We start from the raw sequence: 25,621 nt of genomic DNA on the forward strand, positions 1-25,621 counted from the left end.
CCAGTGGTCTTGCCCAAACTGCTGACTGGAGACCCCTGACTTTTGCTCTATCTCTCCCATGAAAATTTGCTTGCTGTCACTCTCTGCTTTGTTCTCTTTCCATGACCCACAGGGCAAGATCTGGGTCAGCTCACTGGGTCATGGCTCTCCTCAATTAAGAGCTGCGAGGAGTACGCCCAGGCTGTGCATACCCAAAGAACACTTGGGTGGCAGTTGACACTGTCTTAGGCCTGGTAGACACAGAATTTCCAATGGTGAAGGCACCTACTGAGGCCAAGACTTTTCTCCTCTCAGTCTTTGTCATTTCCTCTATGGCTCTACCCATTTTGAGGTGAGAAGTTTAACCAAGAAGACTGCATGACGTTCAAATTAAGACCGAACAAATAATCAGGGACTTGATTGGATGAGTTTCTTCTCTGTAAGTCCTCGAGCCCAATTCCCTCCCTACACGTTCTTAATCCCAGTGTGGTTCCAGGACCAGAACTGCATCAGGGGCCAAAACTGGGGGACTCTGCATCCTTCTCTAGATTTTTGGCATAACTCACCACACCCTGACCTTACACTGTGGGCGATGCCCTCCCTTCTGGGGATCTCAAGCAGACTTTACCTATAAAAAGGGCAATGTGTCCTGGAACTGCAAGCTGAGGTTAGGAACAGAGAACTGCAAAAACTATTGGCATGAACAACTCTGTCCAAACATCTACATTAAGAACCTTGACTGACCTCTAGCATGGCTTCTAGCATGAACCTAAGGCCATGTTCTAGGACAACTCGGCTACCCCTGAGTTCCTGTTTAGAAAATTTCAAGGCTACCAAAGGAATCTGTTCCAGCCAACATCTGACATAAGCCCCTCATCTTCCTTTACTGAGAGTGTCTATTTAAAACAAAGATCAAAAACAAAACAAAACAAAAAACCCTCACGATTACAAGAAAAGTTGACGGAAATAAACTAGAAATTGATAACAAAAAGACAGCAGGAAAATTAAAGATTATTTGCAGACTAAACAATAAACATCTAAATAACACATGGGCCAAAGAGAAAATCTAATGAGAAATTTTAAAATATTTTTACAAAATGAAAACAAAATTACAACTTATCAGAAGGTGTGTGATACAGCAAAATCAGTAGAGGTATACACAGTATTGAGTGCCTATAACAAAAAAAAAACCCTACAATTAATAACTTAAGCTTCTATACTAGTAAACTTGTGAAAGAAAAGAAAAAGCAGAGGAAGAATAAATCAAAGCAGAAACCAATGACACTGAAAAAAGGAAGGTAATGCAGAAAAAAACAAAACCCAAAGAAGTTTCTTTAAAGATACAAAACAAAAAGAAGATAAAATTCTCCCCAGGCTAAACAAGAACAAAGAGAGAAAACACAAATTAAATTACTAATAGTAGAAATGAAGGAGGGGCCATTACTACTGATTCCATGGACATTGAAAGGATAATGAGTGAATATTATAAACAACTCTGTGCCTACAAAAAGGAAAGGTTCCATTGAGAAACTGCTTGAAGGTATAACTTAGCACCACTTTCACAAAGAAAAATAGATACTAGGAATAGGTCTGTATCTATTAAAGAAATTTAATCTATAACTCATAAGCTTCCAATAAAGACAGTAACAGACCCAGATGTTTCCACTGATGAATTCTAACAAAAATTTAAGGAAGAAATGATAACAATTCTCTACAATCTCTCCCAGAAAATAGAAGCAAAAGGAACACCTCCTAATTCCTTTTCTGTGAGGTGAGTATTACACTCGAATATCAAAATCAGATGAAGAAATTAAGAGAAAAAAATTGAACACAAATACCTCTCATAAACATAGAAGCCAAATCCCCAACAAAATATAAGAAAAGAAACCTAACAATCCATAGAAGGAATTACATACTATATCTAAGTAGGATGCATTTCAGACGTGCAACATTTGAAAATCAGTAATCATAAATCATAATAACAACAGTCTAAGGAAGATAATCACAAGATGAGATCAACAGATGAAGGAAAAAAATCATCTGATAAAATCCAACACCCATTCATCATAAAAATTCTCAGCAAACTAGATACAGACAGGCATTTCCTCAGCTTCATATACAACATCTGAAAAGAAATACAGGTAAAACATCATACTTTATAGTGAGAAGACAGATGCTGTCACACTGAGGATATCCCTTCTCACCATGCCTATGCAACACTGTACTGAAAGTTCTAGCCAATGCAATGAGATACGGGAAGGAAGCAAAAGACAGATATTTGAAAGGGAAAAATGGAATTATAATCATCAACAATAAGAAAACTCCTGGCATTAATAAGCCAGGAGTATATGTTAATAAGGTTAACATATTATCAATATATAACTACTATATAATTAATATATTAATAAAGTTAATCTACTATATAATTAATATATTAATAAAGTTAATACATAATAGTTAATTCTTTTCCAATAAAGAGATGGAACTTGCAATTAAAAACCTAACACCATTTACATTAGCACCAAAATATATTAGGAATAATTCTTTAAAAAATATGTATAAGATTTACATGAGTAAAACTCATAAACTGCACTGAAAAAAATTAAAGAAGATCTATATAAATAGACACGCCATGTTCATAGATAGGGAGATGCTATATTGTTGAGATGTCACTTATTTCCAACTTAACCTAGATACTTAATGCAATTCTGTTTAAAATTCCAGCAAGATAGCTTGTAGATAGCAGCCAACAATTTAAATTTTATGTCAAAAATGAAATGATCCATAATACCCACTGAAGTCAATATTAAAGGTCAAAGTTAGAGAATTGATATTACTGGATTTCAAAACTTACTTTAAAGCTACAATACTCAAGACTGTATGCTATTAACAGAATAATAGACAGATCAATGCCACAGAACAGAAAATCTAGAAACAGACACCCCAAACACTCAACTGACCTTTAACAAAGGCACAAAGGCAATTCAATGGAAAAGGACAGTCTTTTAAACTTACAGTCCTGGGATAACTAGACATCCATATCTAAGAAAAATAAATCCAGATACAAACTCTAAACCTTTCAAAATAATTAAAGGGAATCACAGACCTAAATGAAAAACTTGCTATTTAACAAAAATTGCAGGGACATCCCTGGCAGTCCAGTGTTTAAGAATCAACACTTCCACTGCTGGGGGAAGAGGTTTGATCGCTGGTCAGGGACTAGGATTCTACATGCCATATGCAATAGGCAAGAAAATCTAGAAGATAACACAGGGGCAAAACTTGAGTTTGGTAATGAGATTTTAGGCACAACACCAAAAGCACAGTCCATGAAAGAAAAGAATAAGCTGAACCTTGTTAATATTAAAAACTTCTATCTGAAAAATATACTAATAAGAGAATGAGAAAGAAAGGCCACAAAAGGGTAGTTATAAATCTATTTGCAGGTCAAGAATGGAGACACAGACGTAGAGAACGGGCATGTGGACACATGGGGGGAAGCAGACAGTGAGACGAATTGAGAGAGTGGCGTGGACAAATATGCACTACCATGTGGACGACAGGCATGAGGGGGAAGTTTCTGGGTGACACAAGGAATCAGCTCTGTGACGACCTAGAGGGGTGAGGTCAGGGGTGGGAGGGAGGTTCATGAGGGAGGAGATATATGTATACTTATAGCTGCTTCATACAACAGAACCTGACACACCATTTAATTATCTTCTAATTAAAAATAATTGTTAAAAATCTATGAATTTAAAAACTAGAAAAAAATCTGGAGAAGTACATATAACCACTAGAGTTATATACAACAATGCCAAATAAATAGAAGTCAGAAGTAATGAAAAGCAAAAGATCACAGTAACAACTTGATTCTCGAATTAAAAATCTTAGAAAACAGGACAGGAAATATTCAAACATGTAAGAGACTTCAAAAATCTGGAATAAAAAAAAAGATCACGGCAGCAAAATCATCCAGTTGGTCTGGAAGAATCAACGATTACTTACACCAAGTAACAGAAAATACACCATAAACAGAAACAACCATAGAAAACATTTACCTACAAAGAAACTTTAGAAAAATGTATACAGTCTTCATGGAGGCAACAAGAAGAATTTCCTGAGAGTCTTAGGAAAAAGAAGGCTCAAACAGAATAGTATGTTATGTATACTCATGAAGAACAGATATTGTAAGACTGTCAATTTTCTGTAACTCCTTTACAGATTTAGTACCACATTCAGAGTAGCTGAGACCACAATGAAACACTGTCTGCTGCTTTTTGTACCCAGAAGTAACCACGGAAATCTTACGGAAGGAATAAAGAAAACTATTAACAGAAGTGAAAACATAAAATTAAATAATCCCTGATGGACAGTAAGTCTCCACCGAACTTGACCCTATGTGTGCCCAAGTGGGGGAGTACTTAAGAGACTGGCACAGATGTGCAGGCTGCAAGGGAAGCAGACAACAGGATCAGCTGCAAAAGGCTTTAAACTTGAGCCCTGGATTCTTGCACCCTGCCCTGGGATCATGAATCTCCACTGCTTCACTGAAGGAATCTGAGGCAGCATCTCCGAGGCCCCATGCCAGGACCATGGGGCACCAAAGTTTGGCTTGGATGTGGCAGCACGGCCCAGATCACGAAATAACCAGCACAAAGTTTGTTGTGTGTGTGCTTAGTCACTCGATTCTGTCTGACTCTTTGTGACCCCATGGACTGTAGCCCACCAGGCTCCTCTGTCCAAGGGGAAACTCCAGGCAAGACTACCAGAGTGGGTTGCCGTGTCCTCCTCCAGGGGGTCTTCCCAACCCAAGGATTGAACCTAGGTCTCCCGCACCACAGGCAGATTCTTTACGGCCTGAGCCACCAGGGAATGCTAGTGGATGAGAACTGGCCCTTTTAAATGATCACCTTAATAGACTATCACCCAGGGACTAAAACAGAAAAGTTAGTATCACAGTAATTGTACAAAACGACGAACATCATCTCAGAACTTTTGAGCAATGACCCTGCAGTCGACTGAGAGCCCACAGTGAGAACTGTCAGGCTAAGGAGCCCCTTCACTTACTCTTCTGGAATTGTATGAGCATGGTTGGGGTCAGAGGTGGACTTATACCAGAAAGGGAAGGATTTCCAGGCCCTGTCAGCAGTCAATATGAATGAAGTTTCTGAGTGAGATGTGAGGGGTTCCACACCACAGAAGACAGTCTCCCATCGCTCCCTCTCAGCTCATCTTACCTGTAGCAGCCATTTCCAGGAACCCCCGGGTAGAAATGGCAAGATGAGACATATGTGCACTTCATACCAGGAGACTCGGGGGTTCACATCTTCGATATGAGGCCTTGGCCTCAGGTCAGCAGATGGGACATAGCCTAGCATCTCAAGGGGTTAAGGGAAGGCATGGAAAATGACAGAGCATCGCGTACTATAGAAGAGAGAGCCCAAGAGAGCCTTCGGCGTTGGTCTCATGGGCTCCAGGAAAGCTGTTAGGCTTGGGCTCCCCAATTCTTCCTGTTGGGAGTGCTGACACAAGTGAGGGGCATGGAGTGAGCCAGCTGACAGTTCAGGACAGGGACGTCCCAGGACCCCTTAAGAGTCAAGGGAAAGTCCATGTGCCAATCCTGTGAGAAGCTCCCCCGGAACCCCGCCTGTCCAGGTCCCGCCCCTGCTGTCCTCCTGGAGCCCAGATGCGCATGACAGGAAGTGCCGTCCTCCTAAGCACGCTGGGGGAGTGACGCCATCCTTGACAGTGCCGCTATCTCTGAGAGCTGCCATTGACGGTGGCCAGAGGGAGCAGTCCCAAGTGTCATCGGGTGTCAAGATCAGAGGTGACGTGAGTTACGAGTGCAGGGACAAGTCTCTGTACCCCCATTCCCTTTTCCCTCTGAAAAGAGGGGGCCACACAGCCTCCGGCCGCCCTACCCCTGCACTCAGACCAGAGGATCCAGCCTAGCTCTTAGGCCCCAAGACCATCCACTGACCCCTAGGGGGTCTCGGGAAAGAATGCCTGGGTCAGGCTCTGCTGGACCCCAGCTCCGTTCAGTAGAGGAAGAGCCACGAGCCCTGTGGAGTGAAGGAGGGACCCTCGGGAGGACTGAGGGTCTCCATACACCAGAACGGCAGCCATGTGTAACCCCACTCACCGCCATTTGGCTGCGGATTATCCCGGCAGCTGCCGGGCAGCTGTAAAGGCTGAGGGGCTCCCTCACGGTGACCTTGGACACGGGACACTCGAAGAAGAGGGGACTTTGGTCTGAGGGGCTGGCAGCTGGTCAGTAGAGGGAGGATGTCAGGGTTCAGGAAGATTCAGGATGAGGGCCATCCTCCCCGACAAACGGGCGACTCAGAACCCTCCCCTTGCTCAGCGCTTCCCCCCTGCCAAACATCGGGAAGGGGGGCGGCTGTCTGAGAGGGGAGCTTGGAGCCTGGTTGTGAAGGGGCAACCACGAGACAGCAGAAGGGAAGGTCCTGGGACCCTTAAGTGGGGGGCTGAGTATGCCCTCCTCTCCTCGTCTGGGGTGACAGGGAAGGTGGCACCGTCAATTTCAGACAGGAGAGGGAACGGGGTGGGTGCGGGAGAGGGGGCATTCGATATGGGATTTTCATCCTGACTCTGAATGTCAGCTGAGAGGACCTGCCTCCCCTGCCAGCCCCCACTGGTCCCCCTTTTAACACCCAGGCAGGACTGTCTGCTGTGCCCCAGGGCTCACTCTCCCTTGCTACTCAGTGGTCTCAGGGGACAGGCTGACCAGGAGAACAGGAGTCCTGTGGGTCCTAGAGCACTGGCCTCGAGGACCCCTCAGAGGCGGCTTCCATTCAAGCCAGGGAGGACTCTCCTCGCTGAAGGTTCTCACAGCATGTCCTTGTCCCTCCTCCAGGTGCCTTCCTGCCTGCTTTCCTGCCCGCACTCCCACCTGCGGTCCCTGACCTGCTGTCACCATGCCTCAGAGGCACAAGAGCAAGTCCCATGCCCGCGGGAAACGCCACGAGGTCCAGGGGGACACTCAGGAGGCCCAGGCCAGTGCTGCTGCAGCCCCAAAGGAGGAGTGCCCCTCCTCCCACTCTTCTGCCCCTCAGGGTTCTCCCCCGAGCTCCCCTGCTGCTGGCGATGGCCAGGAGCTTCAGGGAGCCATGGCCCCTAGCTCCCCTGATGCAGGGCCTTCATGTGCAGGATCTGATGAAGGTGCCCAGGGCCCCGAGGAGGAAAGTGCAGGTGCCTCCCAGGCAGCCCCTGCCACTCAGAGCACTCGCAAAGATCCTCTGGCCAGGAAGGCCAGGACACTCGTGGAGTTCCTGCTGGAGAAGTACACCAAGCAGGAGCCCATCACGCAGAATGCCCTGATGAAAATCGTCAGCAGGAAGTACAGGCAGCACTTCCCTGAGATCCTCAGTACAGCCCGTGAGCGCGTGGAGCTGGTCTTTGGCCTGGAGATGAAGGAAGTCGACCGTAGAGGAAACATCTACACCCTCCTCAGGAAGCTCAACCTTGGGGGAAACGATTGTCGGCGTGATGAGGGGGCGCTGCCCAAGTCCCGTCTCCTCATGGTGCTCCTGGGGGTCATCTTCATGAATGGTAACCGCGCCACTGAGGAGGAGATCTGGGAATTCCTCAGTATGTTGGGGATCTATGCTGGGAGGAGGCACTGCATCTTTGGGGAGCCCAGAAGGCTCATCACCAAAGATCTAGTGCAGAAGGAGTACCTGAACTACCGCCGGGTACCCAATAGTGATCTTCCACGCTATGAGTTCCTGTGGGGCCCAAGAGCTTGTGCTGAGACCAGTAAGATGAAGGTACTGGAGGTTCTAGCCAAGTTCCACGGTAGGGTCCCTAGTTCCTTCCCAGACCTTTATGACGAGGCTCTGAGAGATCAGGCGGAGAGAGCAGGGCGGAGAGGTGCGGCCAGGGCTCCCACCATGGCTGAGGCCAGTGCCCCTTCCAGGGCCAAGTCCTGCAGCTCCTCCCACATTTAGGGAGGGGGGCAGGGCACTTTGTTCCCTTTGTGTTGGAAGAGAGCAGTCAACCTCCTAAATAGTGCAGAGTAGTAGGGGTGGAGGGAACAAAACCCATAACTTCTTACAGTTTAAATGGTAAGCAAGTTTAGGTCTAGTTTTAACAAAATATATATCTGTTTTCTTGTATTCACATGAGAAATACCTAATGAACGATGATTTAAATTAGAAATGTAAAAAGGTGAAGGAGGTGTTTAGTATTTTCAAATGTGCTTACTTTTGATAAGGTTTATTGTGCTTCAGAATTCAAATGTATGAATCATATAAATCATAGCTTCCGGCTGTTTTAATGTTTTAAAAGTTTGGGTATTTGTAAAACACACTGAAAGTACTGAATATATTGTTCACAATGCAAACAAGATAACATGACATTAGAAGAGAATTTTTCTTGAAGACTAGTCAAGCTTCTAAAGAGTGCATGGTAGTGGGGGTTAGATCACATTTCTTTTGATCACATTTCTCTTTCTGTTTCACACGAGTAACTTCTACATATTATTTGTCTCGTTTTTTTTTTTTTCATATATTTTTACTTCTAAGAGGTTGTTTTTCCTCAGGGTATTAATTTGGTAATGATACTGCTGTTATATTCACTGCTGTTTTAAACGTTTTAAAGGTACAGCTTTGGTAGATATAAAAGAAATTCAGGATCCATCTGTATTGTCTTTATGATCTGAAAGTAGGTAACATAGCACTGCAAGAGTGATTTTCATGCTAATGTGAAAGAAGACCACAGAAACTTTTGAGAATCGAAAAGAATACAGTAAAAAGTCTTTAAGTTGTGGTTTACCTTCTTTCTTTTAAACTTTCTTTTAGTAAAAATAAAAAAAAATACTTTGACTTATTTAGCTCATTTAAGAATATTTGTTTCTTTTGTCCTAATTCACTGCATATTCTCTGCTCTCTCGTGGATTAAAAGTAAACTGAGAGGGGAAGGTGGTATTTGAGGGGTTCATAGTAATCATAACTTCCACTTATTACAAACCAATACTTAATCAGTATGCCACTGCTTTATATGTAGAACATGCATTCCAGCATTCATGCAGGATCAGATTTAGCAGACTCCATTTATGCATGGATAACTTGCAAATTTTCAAGTTCACAAACGGATGAAGTGACCTTCCTAGGACTAGTCCCCCGATCTGGATTAGTGCAGAGCCCACAATGTGCCACTTCTCCCAGCCTAAGCCAGACATCATGTCTTTTCATTCATTTTTCCTCTAAACACTCCAAAAAAATGTGTCTCATTGGATACATGGGGCCCTGTCCCAAAGAACTGTTTTGGAATAAAGTTTAAAAAATGCTGATAAATGAATGGTATGAAAGAAGACAAAACTACTCAGGGACAATGTGGTCATGAACACATGCAATATCAGATACCCTGAAAAGATCAATATGCCCTCATTTATCCTTCTTGATTCTCAGGGACATAAAAGTCTTAGCTTAAGCGCTGTGTCCTCAGGTCAATGGATGGAAGAGTCCCAGCCTCTGATACTTATCAAGGGGAAGATTTTAGGACACTAGGGGTCCCACAAACTATATCCTGCTTCTTGCCTTGTGTGGCCATGGGGAGAGCAGTCTGTCTGAGGTGTGCCTTCCTTTCCTGCAGGGCAAAGGTGGAGGGGTTCTCAGGGAGTTGAGCATCTTGGTCTTGCAGCAGCAGCTCCAATTCTGCCCAAGTAGGAGATCCTAACAGGCCTTCATAGGATTTACAGTGAGGACACTGGGTGCTGATGAGTGGACCCCTCCATAGCAAGGAGGATGGCACGGAGGAACAGGCAAGGGTAGCCACGGAGTAGCTCTCTCATCTCCCCTTGCTGTTGTCTCAAGAAGGCGAAAGCCTTGGCCACAGGCCAGCTGATTCAGCCAGTAGAGAGGGTGGATTCCCATATGCTACCAGAAGTCAAGGTAAGAAACCTGATCTAAGACAGGGGAACCACTGAATCCAGAAGAGAGGGGAGCCCTAGAATGTTCTCCTCCTCAGAAGGCCCCAGTAGCTTTGCACATATCTGGTTCATCCTGTCTTCCAGTCCAGAACTTCCAAGAAAGTAATGCCTTTGTTCTGAGGAGCACAGCCTCAGGTGAGTGGAGGCTGCAGTCTGGGTCTGGTCAGGAGTGAGGATGAGGTCTCTGAACGAGGGGCAAGAGGACCACTCAGCCCAGAACAGGGGAGAGTGTGGAGGCCCACCCCTGATATCAGCCCTATGAGACCCAGGAGAAAGCTTTCTGGCTGAAGTGTTCTCTTTCCACTGGAGTGGTCTCAGGGAGGTGAGAGCCTTGGTCTACTGGGAGAAGCTTCACTTCAGTACAGAGTGGAAGCTACTGACTCCAAGTGAGAATAAAGGGACTGCACCTAGAACAGAGCCCTGCCCCTCTACACCTCGCACTGGCAAATTTGGGAATGTGGGCATGATGCACCCCACACATTTCTTTTTAGAGCATCTCAGGAGGTGAGGTGCTGAAGCTCAGGGGTCAACCTCAGGACAAATTCCAGGTCATGCCAAGAGTCAAGTAGAGGACCATGAGGACTAAAGGAACCACTCACACTATACCACTTTTATAGAATCCCTCCCCTCGGGTCAGCCATGAGTGACCACAGGTTGGCAACCCTCACATCCTCCGAGGAGGTCTCAGGGAATTTAAGGGTCTCCTTAGGAGATGGGAAGTCAGTGTGAGGACCTGGAGAGAGGACAGTAATAGTGAAGAGACGGAGGAAATACAGGTCTTCTAGGAGCCTGACTGAGGACAGGTGCAGCCAGCCATCAGAAGGCCTCAATTTCCAGTCACAGCTTTCTGTCCTGAGACCACAGGTAGATGTGGTAAGTTAGGCAACCTCTACTTTCTCCTATTGGGTCTCAGAGAGTTGGGGGCCTTACTCTGAGCACATGTCCTCAGGTAAATAGGAATTTCAAGACCTCCCAACAGTTCCCAGAGGACCCCTGGTCATTTCTCCAGAGGAGCTTCAGGTAACCCTTGATGTGGCAGGAAAGACAGTTCTTTCATACATAGGTCAGCTACTCTGTGCAGACTGATTTCCCTGGGCTTTTGTCCTTCCAATCCTCCACGATAAAGGGAATTGAAGGAAGGCTTCAAACCAAGTGGCGTGCTCCTCCCCTCAAGTCCTTGCTAGGAAAGTTTACCTTTGATGTTTCTGCACATGCATAGCTTCCCCTTCCACTTGTTTGGAAGAAAATTGCTCACTAAATTCCAGACAATAGTCCAAGCTGGAGACCTTCATTAGAAGGCTCCCACCAAGAGAAACGACAGCTCTTGGCTCGGGGAGCCTGCCTCCATATGACAGGGATAGAATAGCATAGGATACAGGTAGCTGTCCCAGGTGATTCTGTGGAAAAGAATCCACATGCAATGCAGGAGATGAAGGTTTGATCTCTGTCCTGGAATATCTCCTGGAGGAGGAAGTGGCTACCCATTCCAGTATTCCTGCCTGGAGAATCCCATGGACAGAGAGCCTGGAGTGCTGCAGTTCATGGGGTTGCAAAGAGTCAGACATGAATGAGGCCTTGACCACAGACAGACAGACTGGTAGATCTAGAAGTCTAGGAGGTGCATAGAGGTAGAGAAACATAGGAACAATTGGTAGACCATTGTAAGTTAACATTGTTCAAGAAAGGAATCAGAATGTAGTGGAAGAAGGCAGGTTTGTTTAAATATAAAGCCATAAATAATACATGAGATGTTCCCCGGGCCTTTAGGTAAAAGAGGAATGTCACGACCCTTCTATCCATTTGAAGAAGTTCTATAATAATCCAAGTTTGACCTCATAAGGTCAGACACTCTCCTGTTCCAAATGAATTGGGAGGCAGTGATGTAAGCCTGACCTGTACTCAAAGAAAGCAGTCTTTCCTAGTCCTCCACTTTCCATTGACTATAGAATGTATTCCACTTAATCCTCCAGGCAGAGCTCCGTCACCTGACTGCTTGCATCTCTTACAAGCATCCTATATAAATTAATCTATTTCTTGCCTAACACTTTGCCTCTTGCTGAATTCCTTCTGTGCTGAGACACAACCTGAGCTGCCCTAAGTCCAACTACCAGGTGAGTGATTCTAATTAAAAGACCATGGTTCAAGTCCCAAACTGGATTTTTGGGGGGTTGGAGTCCTGGCCATGTGGATTTGAGTCAAAACCTGATGTGATAGGTTTCAGCTAGAGGAGGTCTCCATGCCACCCCTTTCGAAAATTTTAAACTATGGCCTGTTAAACTGGCTCATAGGGCTAGAATGAAAGTCACTTTCTTCTGCATTTCTCTGCACCTAGACTCCCAATATCTTTGCCTTTGGGTGTCCAAATCCAGACACTCTATGCCATGAATGCCTCCACTTTGTGTTTATAAAATTCAAGCTGAGAGTGTCTACAGGATAGGGTGAGAATGGACAAAAAAAGAAAAGAAAAGACATTGAGCTAAAAATTTTCTGGCTACCTTCTGAAATATGGCTGTCCTGGTGCCTCAGACAGTCAAGAATCTACCTGAAATGGCAGGAGACCGGGGTTCGATCCCTGGATTGGGAAGTTCCCCTGGAGAAGGGAATGGCAACCCACTCCAGTATTCCTGCCCAGAAAATCCCATGGACAGGGATCCTGGAGGGCTACAATCCATGGGGCCACAATGAGTCAGACATGACTTAGAGACTGAACAACAACAGCAATCTCCTAACACTTCTACTTTACCACTTCTTGCTGCAACTAGTGAAGCCCATGCGCCCTAGAGCCTGTGCTCCACAGTAAGAGAACAACACAATGAGAAGCCAGTGCACCCCAATGAAGGGTAGCCCCTGCTCCTCGAAACTAGAGAACACACATGGAGCAATGAAGAGCCAGTGCAACCAAAATTAAACACATAAATAATCTCTTAAAAAAAATACTCAGGGAAGCCACAACGGCCCCTGGGGCGAGAACTGAACCACATTCTGCCCAGCAAGATCACAGGTGAGGGATGCCACAGCCAGGAAAAGTCCATAAGGGAATTCAGTGACACCCGAAGCCCCTTATGAGCATTCGTCATTTCCTTTTCAGATGGGTAACTGACTGTCCATTGCTGAAGATTTGCCCTTAGGATTCCAGCGAGGTCCCTTATGTCCATGTTTTCCTTGCCTTTAGGAAAAATTCTGAACTTTGAAAGACTTGCCAGGTAGACTCTGCTGGCTTGGCAATGCTAAATTTGCCTACAAAAGCCCTTCCCCTTCTCCAGATGATACTAACCATCAGCCAGCCACTGAGCCCTGTTCACAGGAACTCTTTCTGGACAAAAGAAGGAGCCTCTTGGACCACAGACCTCTTCTTCATTTGTACTCAGCATTGAACACCACTACTCCCGGCCCCCATCACCAATGCTTTGCCCTCTAACCTGGGGCTCCAGAACTCCTTAAACTCTATCCACCTCAGGAAGTCATAGGGCCCACCAGACTTCCATAAGAATCCAAGTTCCCCTCTCCATGCAGGATCTCAGTTGGATAAAACAAGATTAGGGAAAACTCTCTGATGACCCCCAAAAATATCTATACAAGTTTAGACATCTATGACTTTTGAATTAACCCAGAAGGACATTTATATCATCCTTGCTCAGACACTCTCTCAGGCAGAAAGGACAACTATATACAGATTCAGCACTCAGCTGGGAGACAGCTATCACATGACAAACTCCCAACCATTTCGCATGGGAATGATGGCTGGTCCCTGTTCAGAATCTAATTGGGAGTATAATACTGGAACCAGGTTAGCAGCCAGGGATGCTTTGTCTTCCTCTTCCCCACCTGAACACTGGTGATCAGAGCACACCCAGAGAGGCTCCCTGTTCTGGCCAATGACCACCACTAGGTTTCCAGCCATGCCAGGACCAAGCAAGACAAAACTGCCAGCACGAGGTGTCACAGGTGCACCAAGACCTAAATGGTGACTAATGTAACCCAGGGTTCATGATGCCATATTTATAAAAAATAGCACTGTGGTTTCTGTCTTCCCTCCCACTCCATGGATTTTGCTTGGGTCCTTATGGGTAACTGCCTGCACACTAGGAGAAAAGTTATATAACCTAAAGCTGTCCATCAACTTGTCAGTCAAATGTCACAGGACACACATGACCCTACCACATGGCAGGACTTCTTCTGGTTTCCAGACAGCCTGCTCTCATCCTTCTCAGGAGTGTAATTTTGCTCTGTTTCATAAAACTGCTACTTAAAACTGCCCTGTCTCTCCAATAAGTTCTTTCTCTTTGGGAGGAAAAAAACAGGAAATCAGTGTTCCGCTGGTGAAAATATGGATCACATATTTATTACTCTTTATCAAGTTCCAGTTAAAGTTTTTATATTTTATAATGCAAATTTAGAAACTTTTGATTGCTGTGTGATCTAGAACAAGAAAACACAGCAATGGAAGGGGGATTTTCATGCAAATTTGAAGAGACTCTGTGGTAAAATAACTTAGGTCAAGTAAAAAAGAAAAGAAAAAGTAAATTTTGGTAAGTTTTTGGTTTTGTTAAATTCTTTTAATACTCCTTTTTAGTAAAAGTATTTCCTGAGTTTATTCAAGATTGTGGGAGAAATTGAATAGTAATAAAGTAGACAACTTTATCATTGTCACTCGTATTTCCAACCACTAATTGAGTATCTACTCCTTGGAAAGCTCCATGGCAGAACTGGGGATGGTAATAAAAAGAAGCCTGAGCCACTGTCCATAGAAGTTAAGTGTCTGTAAGTTGCCGCCATATCAAGCAGATGGGGAGATACCCTTTGTGACCTAAACATGTGACAAGTTGAAACAAGGGATGAGAACAAGAGCAGGTTTCAGATTAGAGCAAGTCAAAAGTAAATGCTTTGAGGCGACAAATGTGGGCGCTTTGGAACACTGCAGTTCCCTTAAGGATGTAATTTGAAGTTAGGTGGGTTGGTGGGCTAAATGAGGCTGAGTGAATTGAGGGCGGGGGGTGACCCTGAAATGCGGGGTTTAAGTTGAGAAGTTGAAGAATGGAATGGAAGATTACCCTTGATTCTTACTTTGAGACTGTGGGTAAAACAGAGAGACTCTCCACCTGGGACAGGAATAAAATGGGTTCTGTGCTCCTGCCCCAGTATAGGGAAACACAGTGCACAAACTGGGGATTTAACCCCACTGCCTCCAGGGTGTTTGCCAGAAAAAAGGATGGTATTTCCTTCAACTGAGATATCTAATACCCACTGTAACAGCACTCTCCACACTGGGGTCAGAGGCCACTATGGTACAGAAATGTTCTACTACCTATTTTAAGCATAATTTGGGGAACTTCAAATGAAGGCTACACTTTTGGTGCTGGTGAAATTAATGAAAATGGGGGGTGGTGGTATGGGTGAAAAGACAACTGGAAGGGAAGATCTTTGTCCTTGGCACAAATTCTAGAAGTTCTGAGTAGCATCCAGGCAGGGGAGATTGCTCTACATTCAAATGGCATACTTACAAATGGGGAAATTTTATTTAGTTTTACTAAGCAGAACTGGGTTCATTCCAAAAGTGCCACATATTTCTGATATCTCATGCAAGTAAAAAAAAAAAATTCACAAACAGTTGATACTATGGTCTGTGGTCATAATTATCAGAGGAATAAATGTCATTCTTTGAAATCCATTATTGCAAGAGCTTTATAAATATCACATATATTACAATAGTTCTACAAAATAGGGTTTAGAAGACTCACTTTGCAGATTATGAATTTGGTAATATTCTCAAGTTCACAAGACTTGTGACAGAGCTGGAAATAGACATTTGGTCTGCATCTGTCGAGAGGCTACACTGTTCCACTCCTCCCAGCCTGAGGCAGACCTAGTGTCCTTCAGTTCTCCTGTCATCTCACTACTCCAAACTGTATTTCAGAGGCTTCTGTTTCAAGATGGTGGTGTAGGAGGATGTCTGTTCGTCTCCTCCTGCACCATAACTGCAACTGGCTGTTGAACAACTATCAACAGGAGGACACTGGAACACACCAAAAATGATACCCCACATTCAAAGAAAAAGTGGAAGTCGCAACAAGATAATAGGAGGGGTACAATCACAATGAATTCAAATCCCATACCGCTGAGTAGGTAACTGGAGAACAAAAATACCAAAGAAGTTCTCCCATGATTGTGAAAGTTCTGCACCTCACATCAAGGAACCCAGCCTGCGGTTCTGACAAAGGACTTGGAATTCCCTGGTCATCTGACCTTGAAGGGCAGTGGGACTTGATTATAGGACTCCCAGACAAGTAGGGGAAATAGACACACCACTCTTGGAGGGCACAAACAAAGTCTTGCATGCACCAAGACCCAGAGAAAAGGAGCATTTACTCCACAGGAGACTGAATCAGACCTACCTCCAAGTGTTCGACAGTCTCCTGTGGAGGCATGGGTCAGCTGGGGCTCACCCCAGGGATGGGGGCACTGGCAGAAGCAGTCCTAGAGGTCCTCCTTGGCGTAAGCCTTCTTACAGGTCAGCATTAACTCTGCCATAGAGACCACAGACCCATAATTCAAAAAGAGACAAGCACTCTAATGTTCACTGCAGGACTGTTTACAACAACCAGCACATGGAAGAAACGTAGATGTACATCGACAGATGCAAGTATAAAGAAGCTGTGGAAGGCATATGTGATGGAATATTGCTCTTGTTATTTTGTCGCTAAGTTGTATCTGATTCTTCTCAGACCCCAAGGACTGTAGCTCACCAGAATCCTCTGTCCTTGGGATTTCCCAGGTAAAAATACTGGGGTGTGTTGCCACTTACTTCTTCAGGGTCTCTTCCTGACCCAGAGATTGAACCCATGGCTCCTCCATTGGCAGGCAGATTTTTTTACCATTGACCCACCAGGGTAGCCCAGTGGAATATTACTCAGCCATAAAAATGAACAAAACTGTGTCATTGTTAGAGAGGTGGATAGACCTAGAGAGTGTCATACAGAGAAGGAAGTCAGAAAGAGAAAAACAAAGATTGAATATTAACGTATATATGTGGGATCAAGAAGAATGGCATAGGTGACCCTATTTGCAAAGCAGAAATGAAGACAGTGATATAGAGACCAAATGTATGGTACCAAGGGGGAAAGGGTTAGGGTGGGACAAATTAGAATATTGGGATTGACACATACACACTATTGATACTATGTATAAAATAGACAACTGTTGGGAATATAATGTATAGCACAGGGAACTCTCCTTAATTCACTGGGATGTCCTCAATGTGAGGGAAATCCAAAGTGAGAGGATATATGTATATGTATGTCTGATTATTTTTAGTGTGGAATAGAAGCTAACACAACATTGTAAAGCAACATACTGCAAGAAATATTTGCTGCCATTGACTCTAAACAGTGACTGTAAATGTACTTTTATTTAAACATTCCTTGATTTTCCAAAGAACAATACAAAGTAAACCAGATTTTTCCTTCATAGGCTGTTATTTCACAGTGTTTTTATATGTTAACATGTATCTTTCAAAATGTAAATGTCATACAAAGGAAATGAGGATTAATAACTTTTTAAATTTCTCTTCTTTACTGTAATTGTTTTTACTATCTTAGTATGGGGGAGCAAAACATGCTGTCTCAAAATGTCTCTTGATACACAGATTATTCTTTCTTTTTTTTTAATTTTATTTTATTTTTAAACTTTACATAATTGTATTAGTTTTGCCAAATATCAAATCGAATCCGCCACAGGCACACATGTGTTCCCCATCCTGAACCTCCCTCCCTCCTCCCTCCCCACACCATCCCTCCGGGTCCTCCCAGTGTACCAGCCCCAAGCATCCAGCATCGTGCATCAAACTGAAAACAATCAAGGCCAAAGATTCAGAAAGGAACCTGACCTTTGGCCTAACTGCCTGAAAGAACATAGACAAAGGTCCTGTTCCCTGAAGAGAGCTATGACCAGAGACAGCTGCAAAGATTATGGGCAAGGTGTGGTGGCGAAATCTTGGCAGGGCCTAGAGATGAGAGTCCACTCTGTGGCCCGGGGTCTCTGCCTGGCACAGAAAACATTTGTTTACCAACATTCCCTTTCCCATCTCCATGTGAACTGCCTTCCTATCCTTTCAAGTCCCAAAGAACTACCATTAAAATTATCTTTTCTCTTTGGCTCTGGGCTTTGGCCATATTGATGAGTTATTCAGTTATTCAGTTCCTAGGTCTCTCTCATGGCTATGTGTTATTATACATTTATTTTATCCTATTAATCTGTCTCACATCAGTTTAATTCTTCGACCACCCACAAAAACCTAGAAGGGCAGAGGGAAGTTTCATCCTCCTCTATATTAGCTACATCTCACATATTTCTCTGTGTTCAAAATCCTTAATGAGCTATTCAATAACAAACTAACAGCTATGAATGTCATTGATGATTTTACTCATATTGATATAATTACATATTTCTTTATGCTTTTCTAATTTTTATTTATTTATTTACTGAGCATTACCCCGCCCAATAGAGCAAGAGCCAGGTTTCCTCATAGCCAGTCCCTCCCATCAGCAAGCTTCCACAAGCCTCTTACACTCATTCTTCAGAGGGCAGACAGAAGAACTACAATGCCCTATCCTCTAGAACAAAAACCACAATCACACTAAGCTAACCTAAATGATCGCGTGGATCACACCTTTGTGTAACTCAAAAGCTACAGGCCAGGCTTTGCAGGGCCACCCAAGATGGACGGGTCATGGTGGAGAATTCTAACAAAATGCGGTCCACTGGAGAGGAGAATAGCAAACCACTTCAGTATCCTTTCCTCGAGAACCCCATGAACATCATGAAAAGTCAAAAAGATATGATACCAGGAGATCATACCAGGGGGAGATACCTGAGCCCCCCAGGTCAGTAGGTGTCTAATATGCTATTGGGGAAGAGCTCAGAAATAGCTCCAGAAAGAATGAAGAGACTGGGCCAAAGTCAAAACGACGCTTAGTTGTGGATGTGTCTGGTGGTAAAAGTAAAGTCTGATGCTGTAAAGAACAGTACTACATAGGAACCTTGAATGTTAGGTCCATGAATCAATGGAAATTGGTCAAGCAGGAGATGGCAAGAGTGACCGTCAACATTTTAGAAATCAGACAACTAACATGGACAGGAATGGGTGAATTTAATTGAGATTACCATTGTATCTGTGGGCGAAAATCCATTAGAAGAAATGGAGCAGTCTCATAGTCAAAAAGATTGCAAACTGCAGGTACTGGGTGCAGTGTGCACAAGGACAGAATGATCTTGGTTCATTTCCAAGGCAAAGCATTCAGCATCACAGTAACCCAAGTCTATGCTCCAACCACTGATGCCAAAGAAGCTAGAGTCCAGTGGTGCTATGAAGATGTACATCACAGCCTAGAACTACCATCCCCCCAAAATGTCCTTTTCATAATAGGGGACTGAAATGGAAAAGTAGGAAGTAAAGGAATAACTTTCAGCTGAAGATGGAGAAGCTCTACATAGTCTGCATAAACATGACCCGGAGCTCACTCTGGCTCAGATCATAAGCTCCTTACTGCAAAATACAGACTTAAGTTGAAGAAAGTAGAGAAAATCACTAGGCCATTCTGATATGACCTAAATCAAGTTCCTTATGATTATACAGTGGAGGTGAGGAATAGTTTCATTCTGATATGACCTAAATCAAGTTCCTTATGATTATACAGTGGAGGTGAGGAATAGTTTCAAGGGATATGATCTGGTAGGAAGACTGCCTGAAAAACTAAAGATGAGGGTTCAGAACAAGGTACAGGAGGTGGTAAAGACTATCACATAGGGACTAAAAGAGAAAACTTAGTACCCCAAAAATTGTACCAAAGGACAAAAATGCACCTCAGAACTTTCGAGCAATGCCCCTGCAGTCAACTAAGCCCATAGTGAGAACCGTCAGGCTAAGGAGCCCCTTCACTTACTCTGCTGGGATGGTGTGGGGCATGGTTGGGGACAGGGGTGGATTCATACCAGAAAGGGAAGGATTTCCAGGTCCTGCCAGCAGTCAATATGAAGAACCTGGGATGGTGCAAAACCATCTTGGCTATAATGGGGCATCTGAAAGCACAATGAGTACAAATACCTACTTTATCTCCTAAAAGATAAGCTTTTTTAATTTTCAGATATGACACATTGAGACTTGTCACTTTGTGTAAGTTAGCACTTCTGCGTATAGGAGATTCTGCCACTGTGACGAGTGCATGGTAGCAGCACACACCCTCCTGAGATTGGCAAGGTCAGCTGAGGATTTGACTTACTTGCCATCGACTGCTGTAATCACAAAATAGATGGATATTGTTAATTCTTGTGTGATATTGACTCCGTGCACCTAAAATAAGCTTTAAAGACTTAGTATGGTTCGATGCTCTATTTACCTTTTAAATGAGTTTTGTTATTTAGGTTTATGTGCATAAACACATCATCATCCATCCAGCCTTCACAGCCTTCAGGGTGGGCACATCGGCCCTTAGATGCTGCCTGAGAACCTCAGAGAAAGCTCATGAACATGTAACATGGTTCTCAGAAAGCCTTGCCTCTGTGCTTGGTAGAGTGCACACTCTGAAATGTGCTATGAGAAATATCTGATTCAGCAGGATTATTCATTGTCCCCCTAGAAACTTGGATCCTCTTAATTTGGGCCTGTGGCAAGGGGAGTGGGCAACGGGTGACAACTGGAGGTGCTTGCAACTGGAAAGTCAGTGTCAGCTGAGGATGCTACAGGACGAGTAAAAAGCACCAGAAAGTTCTGTTGCCCTGAGCTCATTGGTGCATTTGTGTAGCGCCATCAACTCCTGCATGCTCGCTCAGTTGTGTCTGACTCTGCGACCCCATGGACTGTAGCCCACCAGGCTCCTCTGCCCATGGGATTCTCCAGGCAAGAACCCTGGAGTGGGTTTCCATGCCCTCCTCCAGGGGATCTTCCCGACCCAGGGATCAAATCTGGGTCTCCTGACTCTCCTGTGTTACAAGCAAATTCTTTACCACTAAGCTGCTGGAGAAACCCGTGTATGTACTTATTAACTTTTCTCCAAAGAATTACCCCGCACACTCTGATTAATAATGGGGAGCCCCCAACGTGCTCAGATTCCTCAGTCACCTTATATTCTTAAAGGTGCTGCCAAGATTGGGATCCAAGGTCATGGTTTAAAGCAGAAATCCCATTTCAGCCTGTTGGTGGCAAGGACACGACACAGAAGGGAAATGGGCAGAGTCTAGGGCTTATCTTCAGAGAAAGCTCCAGGCCCCAACAAGCATGTGTGCAAGTGCTCCTAAGCCATCAGACCTCTGAGGCGGGGCACAAAAGGCCTTGGGAACGCACACATGAAATTTCAAATGATTCCTCAAAAAAACTAAAAATAGAGTTGCCATATGATCCAGCAATCCCACTCCTGGGCATGTATCTGGACAAAAATATAATTCTAAAAGATACATGCTAGTTCATAGCAACACTACCTACAATAGCCAAGACATGGAAACAGTTTGTGCTATAAGAAGCCTACCTCAGCCATGTCTTCTGGGTTTCCTCTGGGGGAGTTGTTAAGCACAGCTGGCTTCCTCGGGGGCTTGGGGATGTACTAGATCAGTATTTTGCACCTGAAAACAGAAAACGTTCACATTTCTAATAAAAATAACTTAAGAAACAAAAGACAGATTAATAAAAAGAAAGTACACACGGTTGGGGAAACTGGATAGATACATGTAAACGAATGAAATTAGAACACCCCCTAACACCATACACAAAAATAAACTCAAAATGGATTAAAGACCTAAATGTAAGCCTGGATACTATAAAACTCTTATTAGAGGAAAACATCAGCAGAATACACTTTGCCATAAATAGCAGGAAGATTGTTTGTGATCCATCTTCTAGAGTAACGAAAATAAAAACAAAAAATAAACACATGGGATGTAATTAAACTTAACAGCTTTTGCACAGCAAAGGAAACCATAAATAAAATGAAAAGAGAACTCTCAGAATGGGAGAAAGTATTTGCAAATGAAGCAACCGACAAAGGCTTAATCTCCAAAATATACAAACAGTTCATGCAGCTCAATATCAAAAATAAGGAAAACAACTCAATCAAAAAATGGGTGGAAGATCTACATAGACATTTCTCCAAAGAAGACATACAGATGGCCAAGAGGCACATGAGAAGATGCTGAATATCACTAATTATTACAAAAATGCAAATCAGAGCTACAATGAGTTATCAATGCTGCTGCTGTTAAGTCACTTCAGTCGTGTCCAACTCTGTTCAACCCCATAGACGGCAGCCCACGAGGCTCCGCCATCCCTGGGATTCTCCAGGCAAGAAGACTGGAGTGGGTTGCCATTTCCTTCTCCAATGCGTGAAAGTGAAAAGTGAAAGTGAAGTCGCTCAGTGGTGTCCGACTGGTAGCGACCCCGTGGACTGCAGCCTACCAGGCTCCTCCATCCATGGGATTTTCCAGGCAAGAGTACTGGAGAGGGGTGCCATTGCCTTCTCCAGAGGTATCAATGGTTGTCATTTAAAAAATGTACAAACAATAAATGCTGGAGAGAATGTGGAGAAAAGGGAACCCTCCTACACTGTTACTGGGAATATAAACTGGTACAGATCGCCACTATGGAAAACAGTGTGGAGGTTCCTTAAAAAACTAAAAACCAGAGCTAGCACATGATCCAGCAATCCTGGGCATATATCCAGAGAAAACCGTAATTTGAAAAGATACATGAACCACTATACTCATAGCACTATTTACAATAGCTGAGACATGGAAACAGCCTAAATAGCCATCAGCAGAGGAAAGGATAAAGAAGATGTGCTACACATATACAAAGGAGTATTAGTCATAAAAAGAATGCAGTAATGCCATTTGCAGCAACACTGATGGACCTGGAGATTGTCAGACTAAGTGAAGTTAGTCAGACAGGGAAAGACAAATATATGATATTGCTTTTATGTGGAATATTTTTTTTAAAAGGTTCAAATTTATCTACAAAACAGAAACTGAGTTACAGATGGAGAAAACAAACTTATGGTTACCAGGTGGTTAGGGGATGTGGGGGAGGATAAATTGGGATGTTGGAATGGACATACACACACCACAGTATATGAAATAGATAACCAACAAGGACCTACTCTGGACCACACGGAACTCTACTCAATTATCTGTAACGACCTATATGGGAAAAGAATATAAAAAAAGAGTAGATATATGTGTATGTATAATCGATCCACTTTGCTGTACACCTGGAACTAACACAACATTGTAAATTGACTATACTCCAATTAAAAATTAAAGGAAAAAAAAGAAGAAAGCACACACATTTCTGTAATATAAATTTTATCCAATCTGGGAAGCTTCATAAGGAAATGAAGACTCAAAGAAACGGTTACCCCTGAGTGTTTCTATACTAGGTCTGATGAAGGGTGGAAAGTCATGGGAAGTTTCAACTGGGGGTAACTCAGCAAGGACAGTTCCTTCAGATTCCCTCCAGCATCACTCCATCTGCAGAGAAAGGAATGCTCCTCTCCTCGAGTATGGGGGTGAGGGGCACCTCTAACCTGAGGGTCTTATGACCTGCCTCGGGGGAAGGGTAAAGACCTTATCCCTTACCCCCTCTTTACCCCCTGGTAGCCACAAGTTTATGTTCTACATCTGTGACTCTATTGCTATTTTGCAGATAAGTTTATTTATACCCCCCTTTTTTTAGACTCCACATATAAGTGATGCCATATGGTGTTTGTCTTTCTCTGACACTTCACTCAGTATAACAACCTCTAGATCTCTCCATGTTGTGGCAGATGGCATTATTTCATTCTTTTTTATAGCTGAATAATATTCCATTGTGTATATGTACCACATCTGCTTTATCCATTCCTCTATTGATGGACATTTAGGTTGTTTCCATGTCTTGGCTATTGTAAATAAGTGCTGCAATGAACACAGGGGTGCATGTATCCTTCTCAATTATAATTTTCTCCAGATACATGCCCAGGAGTGGGATTGCTGGATCATATGGTAGCTCTATTTTTAGTTTCTTAAGGAACCTCCATACTGTTCTCCATAGTGGCTGTACCAGTTTATGTTCCCACTGACAGTGTAGTAGGGTTCACTCTTCTCCATACCCTCTCTTATTGTTTGTAGACTTTTTTAATAATGGCCATTCTGACTGGCGTGAGGTGATACCTCACTGTTGTTTTGATTTGCATTTCTTTCATAATTAGTGATACTGACCATCTTTTCATGTGCTTTTTAGCCATCTGAGTGTCTTCTTTGGAGAAGTGTCTACTTATATCTTGCACCCACTTTTTGATTGGGTTGTTTGTATTCTTGATATTGAGCTGCATGAGCTGTTTATATATTTTGGAGATTAATCCCTTGTCAATTCTTGCCCTATCCATCGGGATGTCTCACTGAGCTTAGGACATCCAAAACCAAACCCTTGGTCAGCTCTCCAAAACTCATTCCCTGCTTCTCAACCATTCCCCCTGTTCCAGGAGTGTCCAGACTGATTAGTGTTGAAAACCTGGGCATGTTCCTGACCACTCCCTCTTCCTCCCCACTAATGCGCAGTCAGGTGCTAAGTCCCACTCCAGACCATGTGTCAAGTCCGTCTGCTTCTCTCCCTCCTGCCTGCCACCATCCAGCCCTATAACCATCCTCTCTCACCAGAACCACCCACCCCCGCAAGAGCTTCCCCTAGATTCTTCTTTTGTCCCCTCTAGTCCATGTCTTAGAGTTTTCTCCTTGAGAATAAATCAGGTCAGGTCAGCCCTCTCCTTAAAACCTTCCAGCAACTCTCCATTGGATTAAGAATAAGTGAGAGAAATACAAGAAGCAGTGAAGAGTTCCAAGTTTTGTATACTCATGGCATGGGAAATTTGAGGATGCATCAACACACACTGGGATACACTTGATAGCTTGAGCATTTTGGATTGGGTTCTCAGATGCCTACACGTCCAGGAAAGTGAGATGTTTGGGGGGCATCCCTGGGTTTGCTGGACTTGGACTCTGTATGTCAAAAATGGATGGGAGCCCAGAATTTATTTTAACTAGTTGGGTACTATGGACTTGTCGTGCTGGAAGGTATGATAAAAACAGGAGAAAGCAAAAACAAATCTCTTCTGGCTGGACCTTGTTGTCCGTATTTAGAAAACACTTCATTTCTTTCGTTTGGCAATATTTAAATGTAAAAACATCAGCAAAAACGTTTTAACCTCTCAATTTGTCTTGGAGAATATCACAAAGTTTCCTGGAACCTGACCATAAACAAGCATACTAACAATGCTGGCAAAGTGTATTTGCACAGAAAATAAGGAATCCAATGAAGAAATACTATACGACTTACACAATCCCTGGACTGTTTTAAAAAAAACATTTAACTTCAGCTGTGGAGATGGCGATTTGTGATTAATCTGATCAATATAGACAGCAAGCTGTATAGTGCGTGAAAGGAGCTCTGGGCAATTCAGCATGTAGCTCAGACAGCCACAGCTCAGGGCCTCCTCCCCACAGAGACTGTTCACCTACAGAGCCACTTTCCTGCCTCAGGACTGGGTGCCTTGAGCCTGCTATATGTCCAGTGTTGTTTAGGAAGAGAGATCAAAGGCAGAGCACACAAGCACACATGGGCAAGCAGCTGTCTAGCCTGGTCAGACCTCCCAGGGTGGCAGCGAATGTTGGTGG

At 43.7% G+C, this 25,621-nt stretch overlaps 1 protein-coding gene across 1 annotated transcript; it reads left to right on the plus strand.

Annotated features, from left to right (window-relative positions):
• The first annotated feature begins 6,917 nt into the window (after positions 1-6,917).
• LOC102390884 (melanoma-associated antigen B4-like) lies at positions 6,918-7,992 on the plus strand. The gene has a single exon (XM_025276470.3). It carries the CDS (start codon positions 6,918-6,920, stop codon positions 7,947-7,949), a length of 1,032 nt encoding a protein of 343 aa, XP_025132255.2. The 3' UTR covers positions 7,950-7,992.
• The last annotated feature ends 17,629 nt before the right edge of the window (positions 7,993-25,621 follow it).

The sequence above is a fragment of the Bubalus bubalis genome, chromosome X, assembly GCF_019923935.1.
Source record: "Bubalus bubalis isolate 160015118507 breed Murrah chromosome X, NDDB_SH_1, whole genome shotgun sequence".
Classification (NCBI taxonomy): Eukaryota; Metazoa; Chordata; class Mammalia; order Artiodactyla; family Bovidae; genus Bubalus; species Bubalus bubalis.